Consider the following 22,630-nt stretch of genomic DNA (forward strand, 5'->3'; position numbering starts at 1 on the left):
GAGGTGTCCGGGGCCAGAAGGGGCCGTGAGTGAGCAGACAGGGGCACATCCTGGGAGGCGGTACTCTCTGCACCCAGAAGCAGACGGAGGACACAAGACCGATTCAGCAGGGGTTACCTGACTCAGACTGCACTCCCAACCAGGTGATCCGGGAGTGAAGTGGCATCGGTTTTGGAAGGTGCAAGTCCCTTCACCCGGTGACTGGGACAACAGTACACCAGAGACATAAAGGGAGAGGGTGCGCTAAGATGCCTGTGTAACCCTGAGGCGGGGAGGCTAGGATCTACAGTCCTAGATGGAGGAGGGACAAAACACACTGAGTGAAACCAGGAAATATCCCTTCAGCAGACATGTAGTCATTCTGACAACTTGCTCAGCTCTAGCGGAAGCTCAAAGGCTGCAAAGCCATGAGTGACTGTGACTTGGAGATAAGACAGGTTGCTTCCTTCGTACCTTAAAAATAACAGTTTGCATGTTACTCCTAACACTGACATGTAGCCGATTTTGCTGGAGCAGTAGGTATTTTGGATATTAGGTGAAGATAGAATGACATCTTTGCGCACATCGTTGTGACCCAAGTCCGAAATGTCGCCTACCAAGAACACACTCCAGAGAGATGTCATTGCCGCTGTATCGAACCTGTGAGCTACCTCACATGCACTTTGGTCTTTGCTATTTGTAACAGAATAAGGTTATTCCATACCTGCTAACAGCTTTTTAATGTCAACTGTTGTCATTCCAAGTGAAAGGCATGGGAGAGAGAAACAGGAAGCAAAATTGACATCGATAAGAAAACACGTCTCTTTTGATAGACTAATAACCAAAAAAGGGCTCAATTGAAAACACTACACATGCTACTGCGGTTGATCTGACTTGCACCTCTACCCACGTTAGCACTCGTAAAGAGTGCTCTGCATTGACGTATAAGAAAACTGGAGGGCAAGTGCCATCGTCTCTTAGGGTATAAAATTAAAAAAAAATGCCTTTCTAAGTATTTGGCAAAGTGTTATAATGGGCTTTTCATGACCATGAGACAATTTTATTGACACACAACAAACTGCCTCCATTTATTTGGTGAAGGAAATTGAGCATGCCAATCACACGAGGAAAAGATGACAATCACGGTAGTTGTACTTGCCTAACTGAGTGTAAGGTGCGGACTGCGGCTCAAAACTGCATCCTATAAAGAGATACTGCACATCAAAGCTATGAAACAGCAACCAGGCGCATCAACATTATTCGTATACACTTCAAAAGCACCAGCTGAAAAGAGTCACCAGAGGCCTGATTCATGAAAAACCAAAGCCCTTTCTCTATTAGTTTACTTTGCTGGGTAAAAATGATTTTTTTTGCTCTTTCAAAATGAAAAGTATATCGCCCTCCCCCCATTTAATCAATCCTTCTCCAACTGATTCTAAACCATACAGCTTAAATTTCTATCAGCCTCCCCTCCCCAGCCAAGCTCAATCTTTTCCACTAAAGTTTCCATATTAAAGAGAAGGCTTAACTGTTTAAAAAAATGGGAAAAATCTGGGGTTGGAGGGAAGCAAAATAAATTAAATTAAATAAAAGAGAAAAAAGAAAAATTCACCTAACTGAAAAGGAGAAATGACTGGATCTTAACAAAACCCTGTTCCATATCACTATTTCATGCTCTTCTAACTCTGTTGGTAAGCAGAGGGCCTTTGTCGTGACTTGATATGTACATATGTGACTGAACATAGAATGTAATCTATATGTTAATAAAAACATCTGATAATTTTTCATAATGACATGAATTAAATGTAGTGAAACAAATTACTTCATCTCCTTCTTGGATCATTTCATTACATCAGTTCTTCTTACCTAAGGGAGGGGTGGGGGTGCTGGGGGAGATAGAATGGTCTCAGAGAGGGGTGACTGAGTGGCTTAGGGATTGAAGATCTGTCTTCAGCTCAAGTTGTGATCCGGAATCCTGGGATGGAGTCCTATATCGGGGTCCCTGCATGGAGCCTACTTCTCCCTCTGCCTATGTCTCTGCCCCCCCCCTTTTCTCTCTCTCTCTCTCTGTGTCTCTCATGAATAAATAAATAAAATCTTAAAAAAAAAAAAAGAATGGTTTCAGAGACAAGGACCTGTGGAACTTTCCCACACCCCCTTCCTCAAGATTTGGATGCCCCCTACCTACTGCATGTAGAGGGGTGTTAGGAACTGACCTGGAGAACGTATTTTTGATGACCACTAGGGTACCCCTAGAGAGGATCATTTAATTTTTTTCAACTCAGTAAGGCCTTTATACACTAATTTCTAAAACAATTGAAGGATAATACACTGAATTAAAAGAATTTTAAATTAATACAGCTTTGACTATAAAAAAGGACTAATGAGGGATCCCTGGGTGGCGCAGTGGTTTAGCGCCTGCTTTTGGTCCAGGGCGCGATCCTGGAGACCCAGGATCGAGTCCCACGTCGGGCCCCCAGTGCATGGAGCCTGCTTCTCCCTCTGCCTGTGTCTCTGCCTCTCTCTCTCTGTGTAACTATCATAAATAAATAAAAATTTTTTAAAAAAAGGACTAATGATTGAGTCAAAAAACAAAATTGAAAGGTATAACCTTACTTTTGGTTATTTTACTTTGGAATGAATTCACATACAAAAGAATCCTTTTTTCCCAACTCATGGCTGATTTTTGTTTAGCTTCTATCACTTAAATTCCTATCCACAGGTAAAAGGACAGAATACAAGGAGCTTTAAAGCTGAATTTCATATCTAGCTTTGGAAATAAATTTATAGAATCTGAATAGGGCTTTTAAAAATTTTAAATGAATCATGCCTCGTGCAAGTCTTTTTCAAAACAAATGTTCTGAAAACTTTTTACACTATTTAAAACATACCACCATACATTTTAAGAGTCAATGATACAACTAGAACAATGCTGTCAAATACAGCCATCACATCTTCCCAGACCCACATTTCATTTTATTCTTGAGACAGTATACATTACAAAGACTGTAACAGTATTTCAGTACATTGGACACAAGTGAAAAGAGTTCCATAACAAAGCATGTTTGAAAGCCAGTAGTGCACAGAAAAACAATAAGAAACGTAAAAGCACAAAGAAAAATGTCATTTTAAAGAGAGCTTGAAGTCCCTGCATCCTTTTTGCACTGTCATGCTGTGGCCTTCTTCATTCCAGGATGTGGGATGAGCGAAAAAAATAAAATAAAAAACAAAAGAAATATTTGGAAATGTGAAATGTGCATCACGTGTATCCACGATTACAATATAGTCCTGAAGAGATCAAATAGGTCTGCATCTCAGATGCTTTAGGATTCTGTGGGCTAGCAGAGTTGATTGCACAATAACGCATGTCTAGCTTCCCTGAAATCAACCTGAAGCCCTGTCACAACCTGCTTGGCTGTGGGACACTAGGGGGAAGCTAGCCTTTTTCATGACTTGGATCTTTGGGCCTTCGGCCAGTTAAGGGTTTCTAATTTGGCTAGTGATGGTCCCTCCCCTTTGCTAGGAAAAAAATCTGCCATGAGCCAGACTGTCCTACCAGTGAGCACAGGCTTTTGCAGAAAATACTTTCATTTTCAGCTCTCTGGTTTGCCTGCTTTGTAGGATGCATTCTGCTGTTGTTGTGTTTTGACTTGATTTTTTTCAATAAAGATCTCTTGAGTCTATGTTTAATCAGACCCCTATGGGCTGGATGCACTGATCCAGTCTCCCAGACATGGCTGGTTTCCTGGATACAGCAGGGTTGCAAACCTCCAAACTAAGGCCACAGCCTCCACTCAGCCAGCGCCTCTGCCGTGCTATGCCACTGCATGTGATGACAGAGCAGGTTATCCATGGAGCCAGCTTGTGCAAAAAGAACAACTTCACTCGTCACTTTCCAATGCCATTATACATTGACCACAGCTCCATGGTTGGGCCTTACACCACACAAACAAGAACACCACAAAGCTCCAGCATCCAAATGCTCTTCATACTGGAAGCAGGCCACAGACATAGAGACCAGCTCACCGCCCTCTCCATGCACATATGAACGGCAAGAACAAAACAGGTATTTTGGAGATGCCATGGAGGCACAGAGAGATCAAGGGGAAAGGTCAGACGAGCTCAGCTCACCCGGTGCATTGAGAGACTGCAAAGAGGAATGCAAGCTCAGCTGGTGGGGTGAGGATCGGAAATCAAAGTAGGATCTCCCGGGGAAGCTGGGTTGTAGATTAAGGGTGGAGGAGAAAGGACTCATTCTACGGAGCGGCAATCTTTCCGAAGGCACTGGAAAAGGGAGTGTCTGTTCTTCTGAATCTGTGTCTAGATGTAAGATCAATGCAAACTAGAGATCAGAAATCTGCTATGGTTCCCCAAGACCTGCCTTACCAATGCATTTGCACAAAGCCTCACCCATCCCGCAGGTGCCACAAGGCATTTACAAAACCAAAGTGGCTTTGGGCCGGGAGGGCATTCTCAGCAGGTCAGGACTCAAACATCATGGGCAAGTGCTTTCATTTGCCCCTATTTTTAGTGGTAGATAAAGTATCTTGGAAGGTTTCCTTTTCATTAAACTTTTTAGAGTTGAATTTAGAAACGCTAGAGGTAGATTTTACCCATTGATGACCAAGAGTAATACTTTACCCCCCTTCAGCTACCTGTGCGACAATGGCCTATTAAAGGGTTTCTATTTAGATGATGATTTTCTTTAACCAATTCTTTGCTTTCCCATAGTTTTCCCTTTTCTCTCTTATATATATATTTCCATTTCTAAATGGACGAGATGATTTTTCTATACTAGCACACTCAATACTTGTTCTTTGAATAAAAGAAGATAGGACTGAACAAGTAATCAGATAAGGAGTCTTACCTTTGTTTCTGAATTAAGATCAGACCCCAGGGATGCCACTTGGACATCTCTGGTTCTCTAATAATAAACAGTCTGTGGGACAGTGGTGAGGTGCGTTGGTGGCAAAAATGTCTTTATTTCCAGATACTTGGGTATGGTGTGAAGATCACTAAATTACAAAAATCACTCCTTTCTGTTTTTGTCAAACAATAGTTGGTTCTATGTAGTAGGGTGGTTCCAGTCAGAGATAGATGTTTTACCAATTGGGCCTTCTTAGAACACAGTGTGGACAATAATAATTTAAGAAGTAGAGATGGCATGATATGGTAACATTCTATGTCCAAAACCGAGGAACTATCTTTTCATTACAAAAACAATTTTGTTTTAGGGGATTGTTCCTGAAGATGTTCCTGAGAATATTTTTCTGGCTTGAGTCTGTCAGCATGCTTCTCTGTGTTGAGCATACCCTTGTCCTATCAAAATGCTATTGTGGGCATGTTCAAGCCAAAATAACTGGAGTGTGTGTATAACATGATAATATTTGAAAAGCTCAGAACAAGGGCACTGACTTGTTTTAATTGAATACGGTCAAGAGTCAGCCGCATTTTAGTTTCTCCATTTACAATATTAAAGTTAGCTTTTCAGGCTTTAATCTTATCCTTGGAAAGGTTTTTGTTTTGTTTTGTATTGCTTTTCAAGAAAATTATAAAAAGATCTCAGAGTAAAGGAACTGTTATTATGGAGTTAAGGTGTTGTATTCCCAAAAATATATATTCAAAGTTTCTTCTATCTAAACTTCATATAATTTGGGTTACATGACATATTGGTCATTTCTTTGTTCAGAATCATAAATCAGAAATGATTCCTCTTATAATTGTCTCAAGGGGCAATTAGTCTTTTAGTTTAATGGAAAATTTGAAGTACAACACAGCATCATAAACTGACATGGGCTTTGATTAGGGAGAGAAGGCCACATTTATGTCATAAGAGATTTTTTATTAATAAATATTTGCTTGGAAATGTATTTTCACCAGGTGGTAGCAATCAATTCATTATATTGAAAATATTTGTTGCTTTAAAAATTAATGAAAAGGATATGCATAGTGAAATTAATTCTAGAGTATATGAACCTCCAAGTTGTCATCTGAAAACCAGTGAACAAATGCATACAGAATCCAGACTCTGGGTAGCATTTCTGAGCCATCATGAAACATACTCACCTTTCCTATTCTGAGTACCAAGTTGGTGACGGCACCACTCTGTGGGGTGGGGCTGAGAGTAGCTGTGGTTATTCATGGGATTAATTACTTGACACTAGAATAGTTATTGTTTTTCTAACCTTTTATGTGGATCCATTATTTATTGATGACCCAATTTGCCTTGACTCCTCTCACTTTTGAATGATGTTCTCTTTTCAGGCAAGCTTATTTAATACCCACATTATCCAATCATCCCATCTCTTTCTTTTCCCCACCTATGGCCTCCCATACCCTTCAGCTGGGCCCTTACCCCATTTTCTCTAAGGAGCTCCTAAAAAATATTTATCTCATCATTAAATCTTTCCAAATGAATTATGAGAGGGAGAATGTTTTCCACCTAATCCCAGGTTTAGCCAGACTAAACAAGCAAGCAGTGTTCCTTTATGCCCTTCCCCATAGACACATAGTACAAATATTTGGTCAGTTGCCTGTAAGTCATCCATGTTACTTGATATTATCTTAGATTTCCAGAGTCTTAGAGGAAGACACTTGGGAAAATCTGGGGACCAATCATCAAGCTTTCCCTTGAAATATCCTGGGTTGAGGAACTCATTGTCTCTGGGTAGTCCCCTTCAGTTTACTACCATTGCTTATATTTGTCTGGATATACCTCTTTGGGAGCTCCACTTATCAACTGTAGCATTATTCTCTGGGGCCAAGATCACTAGTTCTTCCAGTATTTGAGTGCAGTCACCAATCCCCTTTAAATCTTCCCTTTTCTGGGCTAAAAATAATCTATTTCCAGCCTTTTTTCTATGCTATGAATTTCAAATCTTAACTCTCTTTGTCTTGTCCTTCTGGACATACTAAAAAACATGAACCAAAGACACTAAGACAATATTGGGCATAGTATTGCCACTTCCTGCTTTAGTCAATTACACAACTCACAATGAACATACACACAGCTATTCAAGGGTATATTTTATGCTATACCCATGGGATGCAGGAAGGATACATCCCACTTCTTCATCTCCCCTTGAAAGCACAACTGAGAGGGGCACTTGACGGGATGAACACTGGGTGTTATACAATATGTTGGCAAATTGAACTCCAATAAAAAAAATTCAAAAAAAAAAAAAAAAAGCACAACTAATGAGATCTGTAGAAGACTTCTCAGCCATTAATGTTCTATTAGCCAAGACAGATAGGAACAGGGTTTATCTCTACTCACTCTCCACCCAAACAAACACATGATATGGAAGCTGTTTCAGGTCATAGCTAGTATTCAGGATCATTATTATTAATTTTTAATGTATAGATAGGTCACTAGAGGAAAAACAAGTCGCAACTTAAAAGATTTTAAATTTCTTGTCACATTTCACGACTTGCAGTGACCCTGTCTGCTGAACAGTTTTGCTGAATAAAAACAGCTTATCGGGGAAGACCAGTGGAAAGAGAAGTAGAGTGCCAGCTGAATACTGGCATGGTGACTCTAGGCACAACTGGAATTCTGGGGTGAGGACTGTGCTTATAAGGGGAATGTGTCAAGACACACTTTCAATCAACTCTGTCATTGACCACTATTTTCCTCTTGTCCTTGCCCAGACTGCTTTCCCTTCCCGACTGGAATTGGCTGGATTCTGGAGTCAAGGCCTATGCTTAAAAGAAGCCATCAGGAATAATCAAAGCAAAGAGCAGCTGGGGAATCACACTTATTATTTATTGACTTTGGGTTCAAGGTGAAAAAAGAATGTCTAGGTGGTATAGTCCTGTGTGGCTTATGGTACATGCTTCTTTTATTTATTCATTTGTTAACATTTATTGAACATCTACCATGTGCCATTGTATTAAAACTGGGCAGGTGGGAAACATGAAGTTGAAGGGAGAGCTGACCCTAAGAAAAAGACTAATTTAGAGAAAATCTTCTAGGAGTAGAATTTCTTGACTTATCCCAACATGTACAGGGTATGAAAGATTTCTGCATTGTGGTAGAGTGATTTGGAAATATTCCTCACCAGTCTGTGAGGTGTTATTTTTGGAATTTGAAGAGGAAAAGCAAACCGACAGGGCTTCCTTATGACAGTGTACGTTAATGCAGCTCTCTCTCTCTTTTTTTTTTCTGTGACTGGTAGAATTCTTGGTTATCTTTTTGTCTGGTAGTGAACAGCTTCATAACTCAGGCAGACCTGGGGTATTGGTCCAATAGGACGGGCGTATTTCAAAGCCCAGAAAGATGAGATATATCAGAACTGCACAAGCAGCATTAAAGATGAGTTTCAGTTCAATTATAAACCAGCTATAAAATAATTCGCTTTTGTTGGGAAGAGTTTAAAGAGACAAATGAATGAAGGAGGCTAAGTTTCCTTAAATGATCTAATACGCATACAAAGTCACAATTATGTCCAACTTGTACATAAGTTACAGTGAAAGGTGGTATTTTAAGCTCTTTTAAGGGTGGCATTAATTGCAGTTGAGGAGTGAGAAACAAATCTGTTTTTGAAAAAATTCCTTATAAGAGAAGAAATAAAATAGTCTCTTACCACCCCTGGGACAGTTGCACACTTTGTCACCAAATCCTCCACTCCAATTTAGAATACCATGGCATTATTTATAAGTAACTACCATCAGAAGAACTAAAAATTTCTGTATTTCAAATAGATACAACAGATTCCAAAGGACTAATCTGCTCCCCAGAGTGTCAACTGCAAAACATATTCCCCAGAACCAAATATAGGGTCTGGATTAAATTCAGTACTATGGGAAAATTCAAGAAATTCCCTGGGGTATCAAAGGATGTTGTCAAAATTAAAAGGAACAGACTATCTCTCTTTTCTGGGCTCTGAAAACTATCACACCTCTCACTTTGGATTTTGTAAAATCTACCCAAATTTGTTCAGGTATGATTTACCTACCTTGAGGATTTTGTCCTGGGAATGCACATTCTTCTAACTAAGTAATGTTTTGGGAGCTCTGATGCTCTGAATTAAGAAAAATAAAGCAGAGGCATAGGAAAAATGATCTCCAGTGGATGATATACTCTTTCCTATACAATCCTTTATCAATAATTTTCTATTAGTGTTGAATTCTCAGTATCATAAGCAGAGCTCTAAGACCTATTAAGACCCTTGCACAAGGTGGAGGTGTCTATGCCTGTTCATAGCATTTTCTGAAACGGTTAACAGATTTCAGCAGTAATTTTGAAGAGAGAAACCATACAAGAAAAGCAGGGGTACAAGTTGAAAAGAACTTGGAGGTTATCTGCTCTAAGTCCATAGTGATAGAGATAAAAACAAAAACAAAACAAACCCCGCTCTCAACCAAGAAAGCCCTCCCAATACTCGCCCACCTGTCAACACAAAAACAACAAAACAAAACCCATTGAATTCCAGAAAGGTTAAAGGACACTGCCCAAGTTACACTGCTGCTGTGGTAGGACAGGATCAATTCCGGGGGAATAAAATTTTGGGAGTGACAAGGCTATTGCTTCTCTTTCTGTGCCTTGGAAATGTATAAAAGGTAGTTTATACCACAGGCCATGGCGTCTTAGGGCGTGAACAAAGTTTGTGGAGATGAACCTAGTTATCATTCTTTAAATCTTGTACTATATTGAGTGAGGGTGACTCTTCTCCAAATGGAGTGTTTTATGGACTGGGGCAATTAGGGATTGAAAGCCAATACATCATCCTGTCCTTTGGAATTTTGGTCTTGGGGGATGGTAAGTAGAGGAGTTCCCTGCTGTTCTTCTGAGACTGGGTGAGGTTCTTCACCCCACCTGCCCAAGGTTACAAGTTCTCTCGGGGGTTTTAATACATCAGGATTTAAGAGCGCAGTACTTATGTTGCTCCAAAATCGCTATAAAATATCTGCAAAGAGATTTTGGACAGAGGCATCTGGGGCTATTCTGGGGCCATATGCTGCTTACGTCACTGAATATTCTTTGGGTTAATTTCTTTCAATGCGTGGAAGAAGGAGATATCACATTGGAAGGGGTAGTATGATGCTAATAGCCTAAAAGGGATAATAGGCATTTTAATTTTATGAATAACATCTTCTATGCCCTTTTTTAGAAAGCATTTTCTAAGATGTAATTTTAAGAATCCTAACCCTTTTATTATCATTAGAGAAGATAATCCTGAAAAGTGTTGGGGAGATGATTCCTGTGGATATTCAACTAAGAAGATGCTCTCAAGCATCTTGTCTAAAGCCCGATTCTCCATTTATCACCATTTACCTTCTCTTCAGTTTCCTCAACAGTTGAGATCTGGAAGGCTGAGAGCTCTTGCCAATAATGGCTCTGTGGTTTCAGTCAGAGCAGGGCTGCAAGTCCCAGACCTCATTTGGTAGGGTCTTTTAAGGACCTGGGAGATCTGGCTCTGATATTCCTTTTCTTTCCCAAGTAGCCACCTGTCCCTGCCAGCCAATAGCATGTTCTGTTACCAACAGAGGAGAAGGGCCTCTCACTTTGGGGAGGGAGGGTGAGTGGGTGAGAAATTGGAGATGCAGAGACAGAAGAAAAGGACAGGACCAGAGTAGGAGCTTGTATATGATGCTGGAAAGGACAGCCTCTCCACACCTCCTTCTTAAAGGAAGAGTGTTATTTTTTTTTTTTTTCACCAAAATTCTAACATGACTCTTTGAAAGTGTAAAAGTCCATTTCTTGCTGGGGTTTCTGGATAAATACATGAGGCAGCTACACGATGCTGCTGCATTTTGACAAGATGTTTTCACTCACTTAGCAAACAGACTTAGGATAGATTTCCCTATTTCCTCCCTTTTGGTTGAGTGCAAATAGCACCGTTCTAATGTCAGCCCCAAAATGCACCAGGCAGTGCGGGTTGGAAGGCCCAGGTCTGACATGTCACTTAATGTCTCAAAAGCTCAATTTTCCCATTTGTAAGATGAGATAATAATTATACTATTTCCTCCTAGAGTGTGTGGTAGGTGGAATAAAGGCATGCCCAAAATGTCCATGTATATCATCCTTGGAATCTGTTATCTTATGTGGTAAAAAGAACTTTGCAGATGTAATTAGAGTAAGGATTTTGAGATAGAGAGATTATCCAGATGGGCCTAAGGTAATCACAAGGGTCCTCATAAAACAGAAGCAGGAAGCCCAGAGTCAGAAAGAGATTGGAAGATGCTACACTGCTAGCTTTGCAGATGGAGGAAGGGGCCATGAGCCAAGGAATGCAGGTGGCTTCTAGAAGCTGCAAAAGGAAAGAGAACAGATTCTCTTCTAGAACTACCTGAACAAATATAGTCCTATTGATACCTCACTGTTCGCTTAGTGAAATCCGTTTAGAATCCTGACCTCCAGAAATGTAAGGTAATAGATTTGTGTTGTTTTAAACTACTAAGTTTGTAGTAATTTGTTACAGCAGCAATAGGAAATTAATACACAGGGTAAGTCTGGAATATTGCAGCAACAGAACGGGGGGGGGGTTTGCATTAGCAGTGGGGATGGAGATATAGTCTAAAGTCTTTATAATTATTTTAGGGTGAACAAAAAAAATTCCTAGTTTTTCCTTAGGACCTTATAGCAAAACATAGAATGGCTAGTTTTTATACAGTTCTTCTACTGGATTTCGGTATTCTTAAAAAAAAAATTTGTTGGCTGTCATGTTGCTGTCATTTTTCATGGAATCTTTTAATGGACACTGAGAAAAGTTTCTAGAAGTTCCCTGACACAAAATGAAATAGGGTTTATTGCAATAGTTTTCTCATGGTATTTTGTATTGTGATTCAATAAAGCCTTCTGAGATATACCTAATATCCATTACCAAGGATTTCAGATAAATACTGACTTTTAAATGTTAGATGAAAATATTTTTACAATTCATTTTACACTTTCTAACTTTCTTAACCAGAACATAAACCACAGAATCCTCTCTTTTGACTTTTTTTGTGGGGGGGTCTGTTCTCAATTTTCCCAGTTACCTTCCCTACTCACCAATCCCTTTCCTCTCTTGTAATGTGATGCTCCTCATCTGCTGCAGTCTTCCCAAGTGGGTCATGAGCTCAGTGGACTCATGTATAAAGTAAGAGTAAGCAAGAACTGAGTGAGACCAAGGACCCCGCTGTAAGGAGAGCACAGAAATGTCTATACCTGAGCTTTGTCCTTTTTACCCCAATCAGAGGTCATTGTCACTTCTTGATTGTAAGATAACTATCTAGATTGCAGGTGAATATCTTAGCTCTAGAGAGGTGAGGTACCATAAATTTTAGGCGCTCTGAGTCAGGAGTCATGGAGTTTAGGAAGGACTATGCTCTAGGGCAGGGGACACACCTCATGCATCTTTGTGATCCTGGACCCAGCACAGTGCCTGACAAAATTTAGGTGCTCCATTAATGTTTTTAAATGAGTGAGTTTTCTTTATCATAGTCAGCTCAAGGCCAATTTTGAAGTTTTTGCCTTGCTTACAGTTAATCCTGTTTGGATTTCTGTCTGTCCATCTGGTTCTCTGTCTTCCCTCCTTTTTTGGATCATATTCATTTTCCCTGCAATATGTTGTAACTTATTTCATGTAACTATTAGATGTAAAACCATCAGAATACGATTTCTATGAAAATAAAAATGTAAAAGGCCCTGTTGCTTGTTAGTCAAAATTAAATTCTAAATAGCAGAATTAAAGTGATTTTTTAAAAAAATGGGATGGTTCATACATTTCTGGTATAAAATCTAGCTGGAAAGCAATTGAGAAACACAGATCAAGGACTTTAAAAGTGGGGGATCCCTGGGTGGCGCAGCGGTTTGGCGCCTGCCTTTGGCCCAGGGTGCAATCCTGGAGACCCGGGATCGAATCCCACATCGGGCTCCCTGCATGGAGCCTGCTTCTCCCTCTGCCTGTGTCTCTGCCCCTCTCTCTCTCTCTCTGTGTGTGTGTGTGTGTGTGTGTGACTATCATGAATAAATAAATAAAATCTTAAAAAAAAAAAAAAGAAAAGGACTTTAAAAGTGTTTATACTCCTTGGTCCAGTAATTCCAACTCAAGAATTTGTCCAAGGAAGGTAATAAAGATTTGTGTTGGAGAGTATTGATTGAGTAAAAGGTGCCACCCTTCATGTTCTTATTCCCCCAAAGGACTCTCACCTCTGCTAAGACTGTTGAAGCATTCCTTGGTAATTTTTTCCCCCCAAGAGGGGGTTAGTGAGAGATCCTCTTTTCAGCCAGCTGAGAGTCTTAGTGAGTTATTTGAGCCCCAGGAATATTACCTTTGGTCTATTTCATTTTCTCTCCAGATTCAAGAACAAGAAAAAGGTAAGTCTGTTTAGATAGGTAGAGGGAAAATAGGTTAAAGTAAATAGGAAAATATCCTATTCTGTTCTCAGCCTTGTATTACAAAAAAAAAATTGTCTTTCAGGAGTAGAGTCTCCCAGACAGAATAAGCCCCAGAACTAAGTAGGAAGAAGGCCTTGTTACATAATGGATATTCTTTTGCAGATAGTTTCAAAGACTGTGACACAGCCATGAGGGCTATTAAATGAATTACTTTAAAAATATATACAATGAGGGATGTGTGCCACATTTTAAAATTTCATTAAGGTTCTTAATTGCTTACAGTTATATTTCTTCTTAAGTCAAGGTAATTTGGCTTAGAGCTGCGACTGGCTTTATTTGCGTGGCTCTTAGGTACATTCCCAAGAACTCTGCCTTCAGGAACTAATCACACTTAAACTCATCTAGTAATGCATTTTTCTTTCCTTTTCTCTTTTAATAACACATTCTTTATAATTTCCATTGAATTAAATTATTTTTCATTGTTTTCTTGACTGATCCCTGGATATAAATGATGTCTTCCTGCTAGTCTTCCTTCCCAGTGGTTATAATTACTTGTAAGTATGTAACTGGTTGTGTGTCTGGTTTTTCAAGGCCTATCTCTCCTCGTAGACTGTAAGCTCATAAAAGCAGGGGTGACATCCGCTCAGCCCTCTACACCCACAATGTAGCACACAGTGAGCCTTTACCAAGTACTACCCAATAAATAGATAAACAAACAGAACTGCTTCTGGAAAAAATGATCAGCATTTATAACAATGTGGACATCTGATCTCCCCTGCATAATGTTACCTGTAAGTCAGCAGATGGTTTTATGATAGTTCAAAGAGTATAAGTGACAAGTGGTTTAGACTTTGGACTAAATGCATGTAAACACAAGCTAGACTTGCTATCACATATGAATCAGATCCTTCTGTAATACAGACTTTTGTTTTGAACTTTGGAAAAGGGTCAGCTGTTGCTAAGAAGACTGCTAAAGATCTTGTTACAGTAGAAAGCTGAAATGAACCACCACATCATCCCCAAGAACAGCAAACAAACAAAAAAAAACTTCCAAAGCAAACCTTTCCAGGAACTGTAGGAAGAAAGATTAATAGAGTATAATATAAGTTCAGTTAATTTATTGAACCCTGTCAATGGCATTTTTCTCACTGATTTCTAAAAAACAAAAAAATATATATATAATTTTTTAATTCTATAGGCTTTCTATATTTTTACAAGGTTGACCAATTTTTTTAAATTAGCCATTCATTATATATTTTTTCTTGCTTTCTAAACCTTGTCTCACCATGTGAATGGGTTAGAATGAGGGAGAAACAAATAGAACAAACCAAAGTTATGGAGAAAGTATGTGTGTGAACTTTATTTCATCATGAGAAAATCACTTCTGTGCAGTAACAGAGAATACTGATATATCTACACGATGATAAGGTTTTCTTTGTATTTAGATACATACCTTATATTTGTACACAATATATAAAATTCATGGAGGAAATTAATTTCTACAGTACAGTTTCTTTGTTGGAAGAGGACTTGTTCCGTTAGTTTCTTTTAGAAAATGACCCCCAGTTCTGTGACTGTGGTACCAGGGATCGCAGTTCCAATCCTGTAATTTATTAGACACCATAATCTTATGAACAATAAGAGAAACTGAGAAACTACATCCTCCTGCAGGATGAAAAGAGAAACATGAATGCTCAAGCTGCTATGCTAGTAACTGATTTTAGCGGAAGAATATGATTTCCATGATGTATTATGAATAGAAATTGTAGGTCTCATGATACATATTAGCAACATTGCTGCAAACTGTCTCCCTGCTCTGATGGCATGCACTTCACTCGTCAATCAAACCGCCTTTTACGCCCATGGGAAATGAGGCCATCATCATGAAGGGCCTTCTGCATTGCATGTAGGCAACTCTTGGAGGGCTTTAGCATTTAGGCAGGGAACTTGGGAAAAGAGGCAACAGCTCTCAAGGAGACAGGTCATCCCAGAGAGACGTTACTAAAATGATCATTCGGGAAGCTGTCGCTACCACATCCCTCTAACCCAATGGGAATAGGTCGTGTGGGCATTTTGCCTTCAGCGAATCCTTTGCTTTGAATAGCATCCCTCACAGACTTACAACTGCTCCCCAAGCACGGTTTTTATGGCTAGGGGCCCGTCAACCTTGCTGTGGGACTTGAAGTTGTGCTTGTTTTTAACCATGTGAACCATTTTAAGGGTGATCGGCACCAGCCAAGGTTTGTGGGAAGTGGGAAAAACCCACCACCACAGTTCTTTGAGCTAACATCTTGAATTTGAACAAAACCAACACAATTAGTTCTGCAGAGGGAAAGTATGGGGAATGCCAGGGGGGGTGACTTCTATGATTAAAATGACACCCAGAAGGTCTGAAAATGCTTTGGCACCGACCACAAATACCTCTTCATAAAGGTTTAATTTCATGTGCTGTGATTGCTTTTAAAATGAAAGTGTTAAAAGCCTCAGAGGTGATACCTGGTCATCAAATGCAAGCCCCTCTTTCGAGAGGAATGGGTTGACTTTGATGACCAAAATATTTACAGTACGGCCAAGAAGCAAAAGTTCTCTGGGGCTTGACCTTGTACGATGGCCCTTGATGGCCTAACCCAGCCTAACAGGATGGGCAAAGGTGAAAATGGCGAGGTAATGCGGAGTTGCTGGTCATTTCCTGTTTGGTGCCCACAGGAAGCCTCAGTCCTGGTGCCGCCGGCCTCAGCTTTGGGAGGGAGATGGACGCGTCCGCGCTGGGCAAGCCAGGAGTGGCCCACAGGCCCTCTCCAAACCGCTCTAGCACCCACACCCCTCGGACACACGAGCAGTAACGCAAATCCACAGCTGGAAAGAACCTTGGCCCCACCCTCACAAACAGGCAAGTGCTACAAAGCAATTTAGAATCATCTGGGTAAAACTGGCAAATGACGTGTATCGTGCAGAATGGGAGCCTGCCCTAGAGCCTAGAATACATTTGTTTCGCACACTGGGGGTGGGGGACATTCAGGCCTTCATTTTTTCAGCGTCTTCAACTGCAGCTTATTTAGAGTGTTATCAAAGGAAGCCGACGCCCCAGGCCATTTGAACTGCCGCTGTGGACTCTTTGGTTTGATCACATCCACATACCATGGGCTCTCTAACGCACGGCAGGAGAGGAACAGCGGCTTTGTGCCAGAATGCAGAGCAAGTCATGGAAACACTTCAGAATTGTGGGCAGTGGTGGGGTTACCTCCGGGCTTGGCAGCCACGTTAGATGCCTCGCAGTTCTCGCTCTGAGGGATACTGCTGAAGGGCCTTACCCTCAGACGTTTGGAGGACCAGGGTCTTGCTGTACTGGCTGACTCCTGTTTTATTGAAGGCCTTGATGCGGGCATTGTACGTGCTGTTGAAGTGAAGACCGTCCACGGTGCACATCGTCTCCTTTCCGACATACACTTCCTGAGGGTCAACAAATAATAGGCTGCTGTTTAATGCCAGCCCTCGGGAGGGCTTAGGGAGGCAGCGTCACTGTGGTTAAGGAGCTAGCATTTTGGTGTCAGCCTGATCTGGATTCAAATCCTGTGGGATAGCAAACCACGTAATTGACCTTTTCATTTCTTTTTAAAGATTTATTTATTTATTTATTATTTGAGAGAGAGAGAATGGGGAAGGGAGGAGAGGAGGGAGAGGGAGAGACAGATAATCTCAAGTAGACTCCCCACTAAGTACGGAGCCCAATGTGGGGCTTGATCTCATGACCCTGAACTCATGATCTGAGCAGAAACGAAGAGTTGGATGCTCAACCGACTGAGCCACCCAGGAACCCCTAATTGGCCTTTTAAAGTCTCAGTTTCCTCATCTGTAAAATGGGGACAGATGATACCCAGTTTATGAGGTTGCTATGATGATCATAGAAGGAGGTTCTGTGCACAAACTAACATAGTGCCTTATGTTTAGCATGGGCCTGTCAGCTTAATGCATGGTATTTACTAGTGGTTAGGGCTTAAAACACTAGAATTGAGTGCTTAGAGTTAGCATTATGCTTATTACTATTACCTTGGCATCTATACATATATTATACCTACCCAACTCTTTACCCATCAGTGTGATTTGTAAAAACTTGTTTGGAAAACATGAGGGTGGTCTCTATGCTGTGTTTATAACTCCACTGGTAACTTCAGGAACTGTGACAAAAATTACACTCAAAGTCATAGGCGTATAGGTTTTATCACAGTGCAGAGGGAAGGGGGGAGGAAATGAGCGGGAGGAAGAATGACATTTCAAAGGCTTAAAATAAATCGCAGCATGATGCATCTTTAGCATAGGTTAGGCATGTGCCTCCCTCTTTAGCTGTATGCTTTTGCAACATTATGCTGATGTAATGAGTAAAAATATTTTGTATTCAAAGCACAGCCTTAAAATGATAACTCTCTGGTGGGACACTAACAAGATGGGGGTCTGGGATCCTGGCATGCTAAGAATTTTATACGGATTATCTAACTGACTCTTAAAAACCATGTGTGAGGTATAGGTTCATATTACAGACGAAGTCCTGAAGGCTCAAAGAAGTGAGAAATGGGCACAGTCACACCGCTAGATGGTGGAATTGGGACCTGAGTGCAAGCAGCTGGACTCCAGAGCTTGTAGTATGGCATGTGCTTTCTCTTAAGGAGGGTAGAGTAGTTTCTATTCAGAGACTCTTTCCTCCGTCTTTGATGATGGTTCGAGAAGAATGTAGGCCTCAGATGAAGGAGAGGCAGACTCTGCCAGGATAGTCTGGCCTCGGGGGAGGTGGGGAAGCTTGGCTTGAGACCCCACAATGGGTCCTCTGAGGTGGTCACTGGCTTTGGTTAACAAATAACAGATTCTCTACTCACCCGAAACTGACCACCATTGCCATCATCCAGCTCCAGAATGTAGCCTTCGGCAGGCACCGTGGACAGAGGTGGCTGTTTCCAGGACAGCGTGGCACTGTTGTTGTGGGTACAACACTCCTCCAGCTGCAGAATGGGGGTTGCTGGGACTGGAGAGGAAGCTAAACAGAAATTAGTGTAACTCTGGCTTCTGTTGAGTTGCAAACACTTCAGTATCTTGGAATGAGAAACATCCCCCTCATCAACCAAGTAGCTAGCCCATGGGGGACCTGACCTGGATCCCTTCCAGAGTTTCTAGGAATGGGACTGGTTCCTGAGCCACTGTGCTGCCTTCTGCCAAACTCATGATGATACGTCCTACCTTAACTGCCGGGGAGATAATTGCTCTGTTTCTCACCCCCCTGGGCACTGAAGACATCATCCCTAAGGGGAAGGTATTTTATGGGGGATGGGTTTCCAGCTCAGCCCACTAAAGCCTATTTAACCCATAACATGGCTGAAAAACTTATCATTAAATTTATTCAGAGCCTTGACCTCCAGTGTATAAACTTGGAGCTGCCTATTCTGAGCAGGTTTTTGTTTGTCTATTTGTTGGTTTTACCAGCAATTCTACTCAAGGTCTTGTGCGTATAAGTAGCTGTAACAGTGAATTTTTGAAAAGTTAGTACTAAGTGACATAAAAACAGTGATTTCTCCATAACAAAACTTCTAAGAACTTGACCTCATTCTTTGAAGGTAGCTACGCTAGCTCAAGTCCACTTTCTGCAGGTGTAGAACAGCCAACTGTGAGCCTGGAGAGTAGTATGGGAGCAGAAGGGGTCCAGCAGGGGAGGGTCAAAATGTCCTTACCACTCTGTGAGAATCTGTCACAGTATTACTAGTCACAACATGCCCCTGTCCCCATTTTGTGCTGAGAGTATTTTCTATTACTTCAAACTGTAGAGTGGTTGAGCCTTTAGACACACAGATATGGAAGTGTTGGATAACAACAATCCCAGTTCCTAATATATGAACTCAATGTATGTATTTGGGAGCAATGTTTTTACCCACTGCTTAACAATTTTTTTAGCACCAAAACATTAATTTATTTCTGTAGCACTTTAACAATAGAGAGAACAGTTTAGACCACATCCAGGGACATTTAAATGAACAAATGTTAATTATAGAACACCTGGTATGCTGTACCAAAATTGGACTCTGTGTCATGCATCAAATTATCTGCTCCCTGCCAAAATCTGCACCTCAGCCAAAAATGGTTTATTTAATAGCAGTTTAGGAAACAGGTTCTATGGTGGATAGCCTAGAAAACAAAAGCAGTGACCATAACACAAGAGATGTGAAGGTGAGGCAGGTTGATTATACTTATGAAAAGACGAGAAAACCAAGCCTGAGTTACTACATCAAACATAATGAAATCAAAAGTATGACCAGTTAATTGGAGGTGGTGAGTTTAGTAAGGGAAATCGTGTTTCAGGTTTCAATGGCATAGAGTTCTGTAGGTCTTATAAGAGTGGCTTCTACAGCCTCAGAGGCTCCCGAACATCTGGAATCAGAGGAAAGCAGATAATTCATTGCTTTGTTCAAGGAATAGACTACAGGACTGGATGGGAAGGGGGGGAGAGAAGACGTAACTCCTAATGATCATCTACTCATAAACAAGATATCACCTGAGAGTTGTAATTGGAGGGTGAACTTTAGGTCATCATGTATTAGGAAACTACTTTGTCATCAACATTTTTTCCCTAATAAAAATAATAAACTTTAATATATTAACCAGGGAGTAAATTATGATAAATTTAAGCAAACCGTTCTTCAAAGGGCTTCTAGAGATGGAATGATTCTCCCTGGGGATATTTGCTCTTAGCTGTCCTTATGAATCAGAGCCTACAATAAAACAACCTATTCCTTGGATTCTCTTTATTTTATTAGCTGCTCATCAATCTTCATTTTCCCTTTATTGGGAAATCTTTATTTCCCTTCATTTTCCCTTTATTTCCCTTCATTTCCCTTTATGTTTCAAGGAAATCTACATTTCATCAATTTTAAAATCAAAGAATAAGATCACAAGATGGTTTCAGCTTGAATCATGCAAATGCTTGCAATGTCTCTGATAAGAAACTCAAGTTTCCTTGTATAGATGTTAGGTATAATTAACAGATTAATTGAAATACATGGTGTCAGGTGTAATTAAAACATGGGAACTTCATTTGTAAGTCCTCAGTGGATACACTTTATTTTTTAAATTTTTTTAAAAGATTTATTTTTATTTATTTATGATAGACATAGAGAAAGAGAGAGAGAGAGAGAGAGAGAGAGAGAGAGAGGCAGAGACACAGGCAGAGGGAGAAGCAGGCTCCATGCCAGGAGCCCGACTCGGAACTCGATCCCGGGACTCCAGGATCGTGCCCTGGGCCAAAGGCAGGCGCGAAACCGCTGAGCCACCCAGGGATCCCCGTGGATACACTTTAAAAGACCAAAAAGATAATAAAAAGTCTAACCACTTACTGACCTTCAGATTTTAGTACTGTTCAGAATTTAAACAAATTAAGCAAACAAATAAGCAAAATGCGAGAAGGAGGGAGAGAGAATAAGAGAGAGAAACAAAAATGAAGGAACATAGAGACATTTGCATGTCTAAATCTATTTCTCAATGTGCTTAGAATTATTTTTTCTGTTTCCTTATTTACCCCAAAGTGATGTTGCATATAAAAGGCAAGTGTGACAAAATTATAGCCTCATTAGCAAAGACTAAGGCTGACATTTTAGAAAAGCAGATTTTATAGTGGGTGTTATTACCCTATTTCACTTTATTAGGTATAAAATAAATGGTCTATAAGAATCCAGAGTATTTTCAAATTAACTTATTATTTGTGTTTTGGAAATGGATTACATCACAGTTCCTGGGCTGAACTCTAAGAATTTTTTATTTCATTGAAAATTCTGTCATTCGGCTGCCATAGCTGTCTTAATCTTAACACTTTGACCACGTTTGGACGTTTTTGTTTTTCCTAAAGAACTAGTGGTTCCTGACCTTATCAGAAGTCTATTGCTCAGCATTCTTTTAGCTCATAAAAATCAAGCTTCAGGCTAAAAATTCTCTTCTTAGTTATAAGGGTAACTGTTCTTACAGACTTCCTTGAAGGTGACTTTGTAGAGCCTTGGCTCAAAATTAAATTCTGCAATGGTGTCTCCTTAAAGTTTTCAAATGTCTTACCATTCTAGTTCAAATTATAACTTACATCTTTCATAGTCATTTTTTTTTTCAAGTCCTTCCGATTGTCAACACTCACAATGATGCAGGATTCCTCTGTGAAAGGTCATAGGACAAGAGTGTGACAAGGACATGGAAGGACACATGGCCACCCACTCTGGACGTGGAAACTAATGGCTGCTGATGTTTTCTGAGCACTTACCAAATACCTGGCAGTGTGGTGAGAGGATGCAGTCACTCATGTGGTTTTCACAGCACCCCCACAATAACGGATGCTGTTATTATTTCTAATTGGTTGATGAGGAAACTGAAACACAGAACATCTTCATGGCTACTAGTTGGCAGAGGCGGGATCTGAGGACAAGCAGGCTGGCTCCAGGGCCTGGGTGCTTCAACTGCACTACACTGCCTCTCCAATCTAGTGTGCGGTAATAGTGTACTAGAGAGAAGTTCCTGCATCCAATTCCAAGAGGCATGTTTTCTTCTGCTTCCTGTATCATGAGTAGTAAAGTTCCCCAAGACTTGCTGCTATGGATTAATGAAATATTTCACCATACATAGCATAATGTATCGATTTATTGTATTGCTATGTTGTACACCTGAAACGAATGTAACGTTGAGTATCAACCATACTTAAAAAATTTCAAAAAGAAAAGAAAAGAAAGAAACATTTCACCATAAGAGCTAGGGTGGTTGGGAATGCAATTCTACTGAGTCATCTTGTTTCACTGTCCCTTGGTGGACCATCATTCCTTTGTATGGTGGGTGATCAATACAATTGGCATCTCAGGGAAGTTTAGACTTTAGAGGAACAACAAGCCGTTTCTGCAAAGCTCTCATTATCACACTATTAAAGAGCAATTGTGAAATACGTGATGACATGTATTTCAGGCTTCCAAACCATGAACGGATCACAAGCACAAACAGATTACAGGCGAGTCAGCATGTGTGCACATCCCCATCCCCGTCAAATCTCTGGGTGCTCTTTCTCCATGATTTATAAGATGGTCTATTCACATCACACCAAAATTAAAATATTTTCCAATATTTGCTTGGATATTGCTTATGACCTTGCTTGTGACCTTGGTGCATACTCAGGGCTCTTACATTTGACATGAGTTAATAAAGATAAACGTGTTCTTAGGTGACTAGAGGCACTTAAGGGATTAACAGCCATTGGTCTATACGCTAAAAAGGCTTGGGGGAGCATTAGGTCACTGTTTCATCCTGGTTCAGAATGAACATGCAGGC

At 40.5% G+C, this 22,630-nt stretch overlaps 1 protein-coding gene across 10 annotated transcripts in view; it reads right to left on the reverse strand.

The window, feature by feature from the left end:
* Positions 1–22,630, reverse strand: part of TRIM9 (tripartite motif containing 9) — a 107,208-nt gene that overhangs the window by 7,050 nt on the left and 77,528 nt on the right. For 4 of the 10 annotated variants that reach the window (XM_025442467.3, XM_025442466.3, XM_025442465.3 and 1 more), the window contains exons 6-10: positions 18,172–18,329; positions 16,615–16,753; positions 4,111–4,299; positions 1,139–1,180; positions 704–727 (exon numbers count right to left, since the gene is read on the reverse strand). In XM_025442467.3, coding sequence (XP_025298252.1) covers positions 704–727; positions 1,139–1,180; positions 4,111–4,299; positions 16,615–16,753; positions 18,172–18,329 — 552 coding nt within the window. The remainder of the gene's footprint in view (positions 1–703; positions 728–1,138; positions 1,181–4,110; positions 4,300–16,614; positions 16,754–18,171; positions 18,330–22,630) is intronic. The other 6 variants (XM_035719949.2, XM_025442471.3, XM_025442469.3 and 3 more) reach the window with 3 other exon arrangements.

Source organism: Canis lupus, chromosome 8, assembly GCF_003254725.2.
Source record: "Canis lupus dingo isolate Sandy chromosome 8, ASM325472v2, whole genome shotgun sequence".
Classification (NCBI taxonomy): Eukaryota; Metazoa; Chordata; class Mammalia; order Carnivora; family Canidae; genus Canis; species Canis lupus.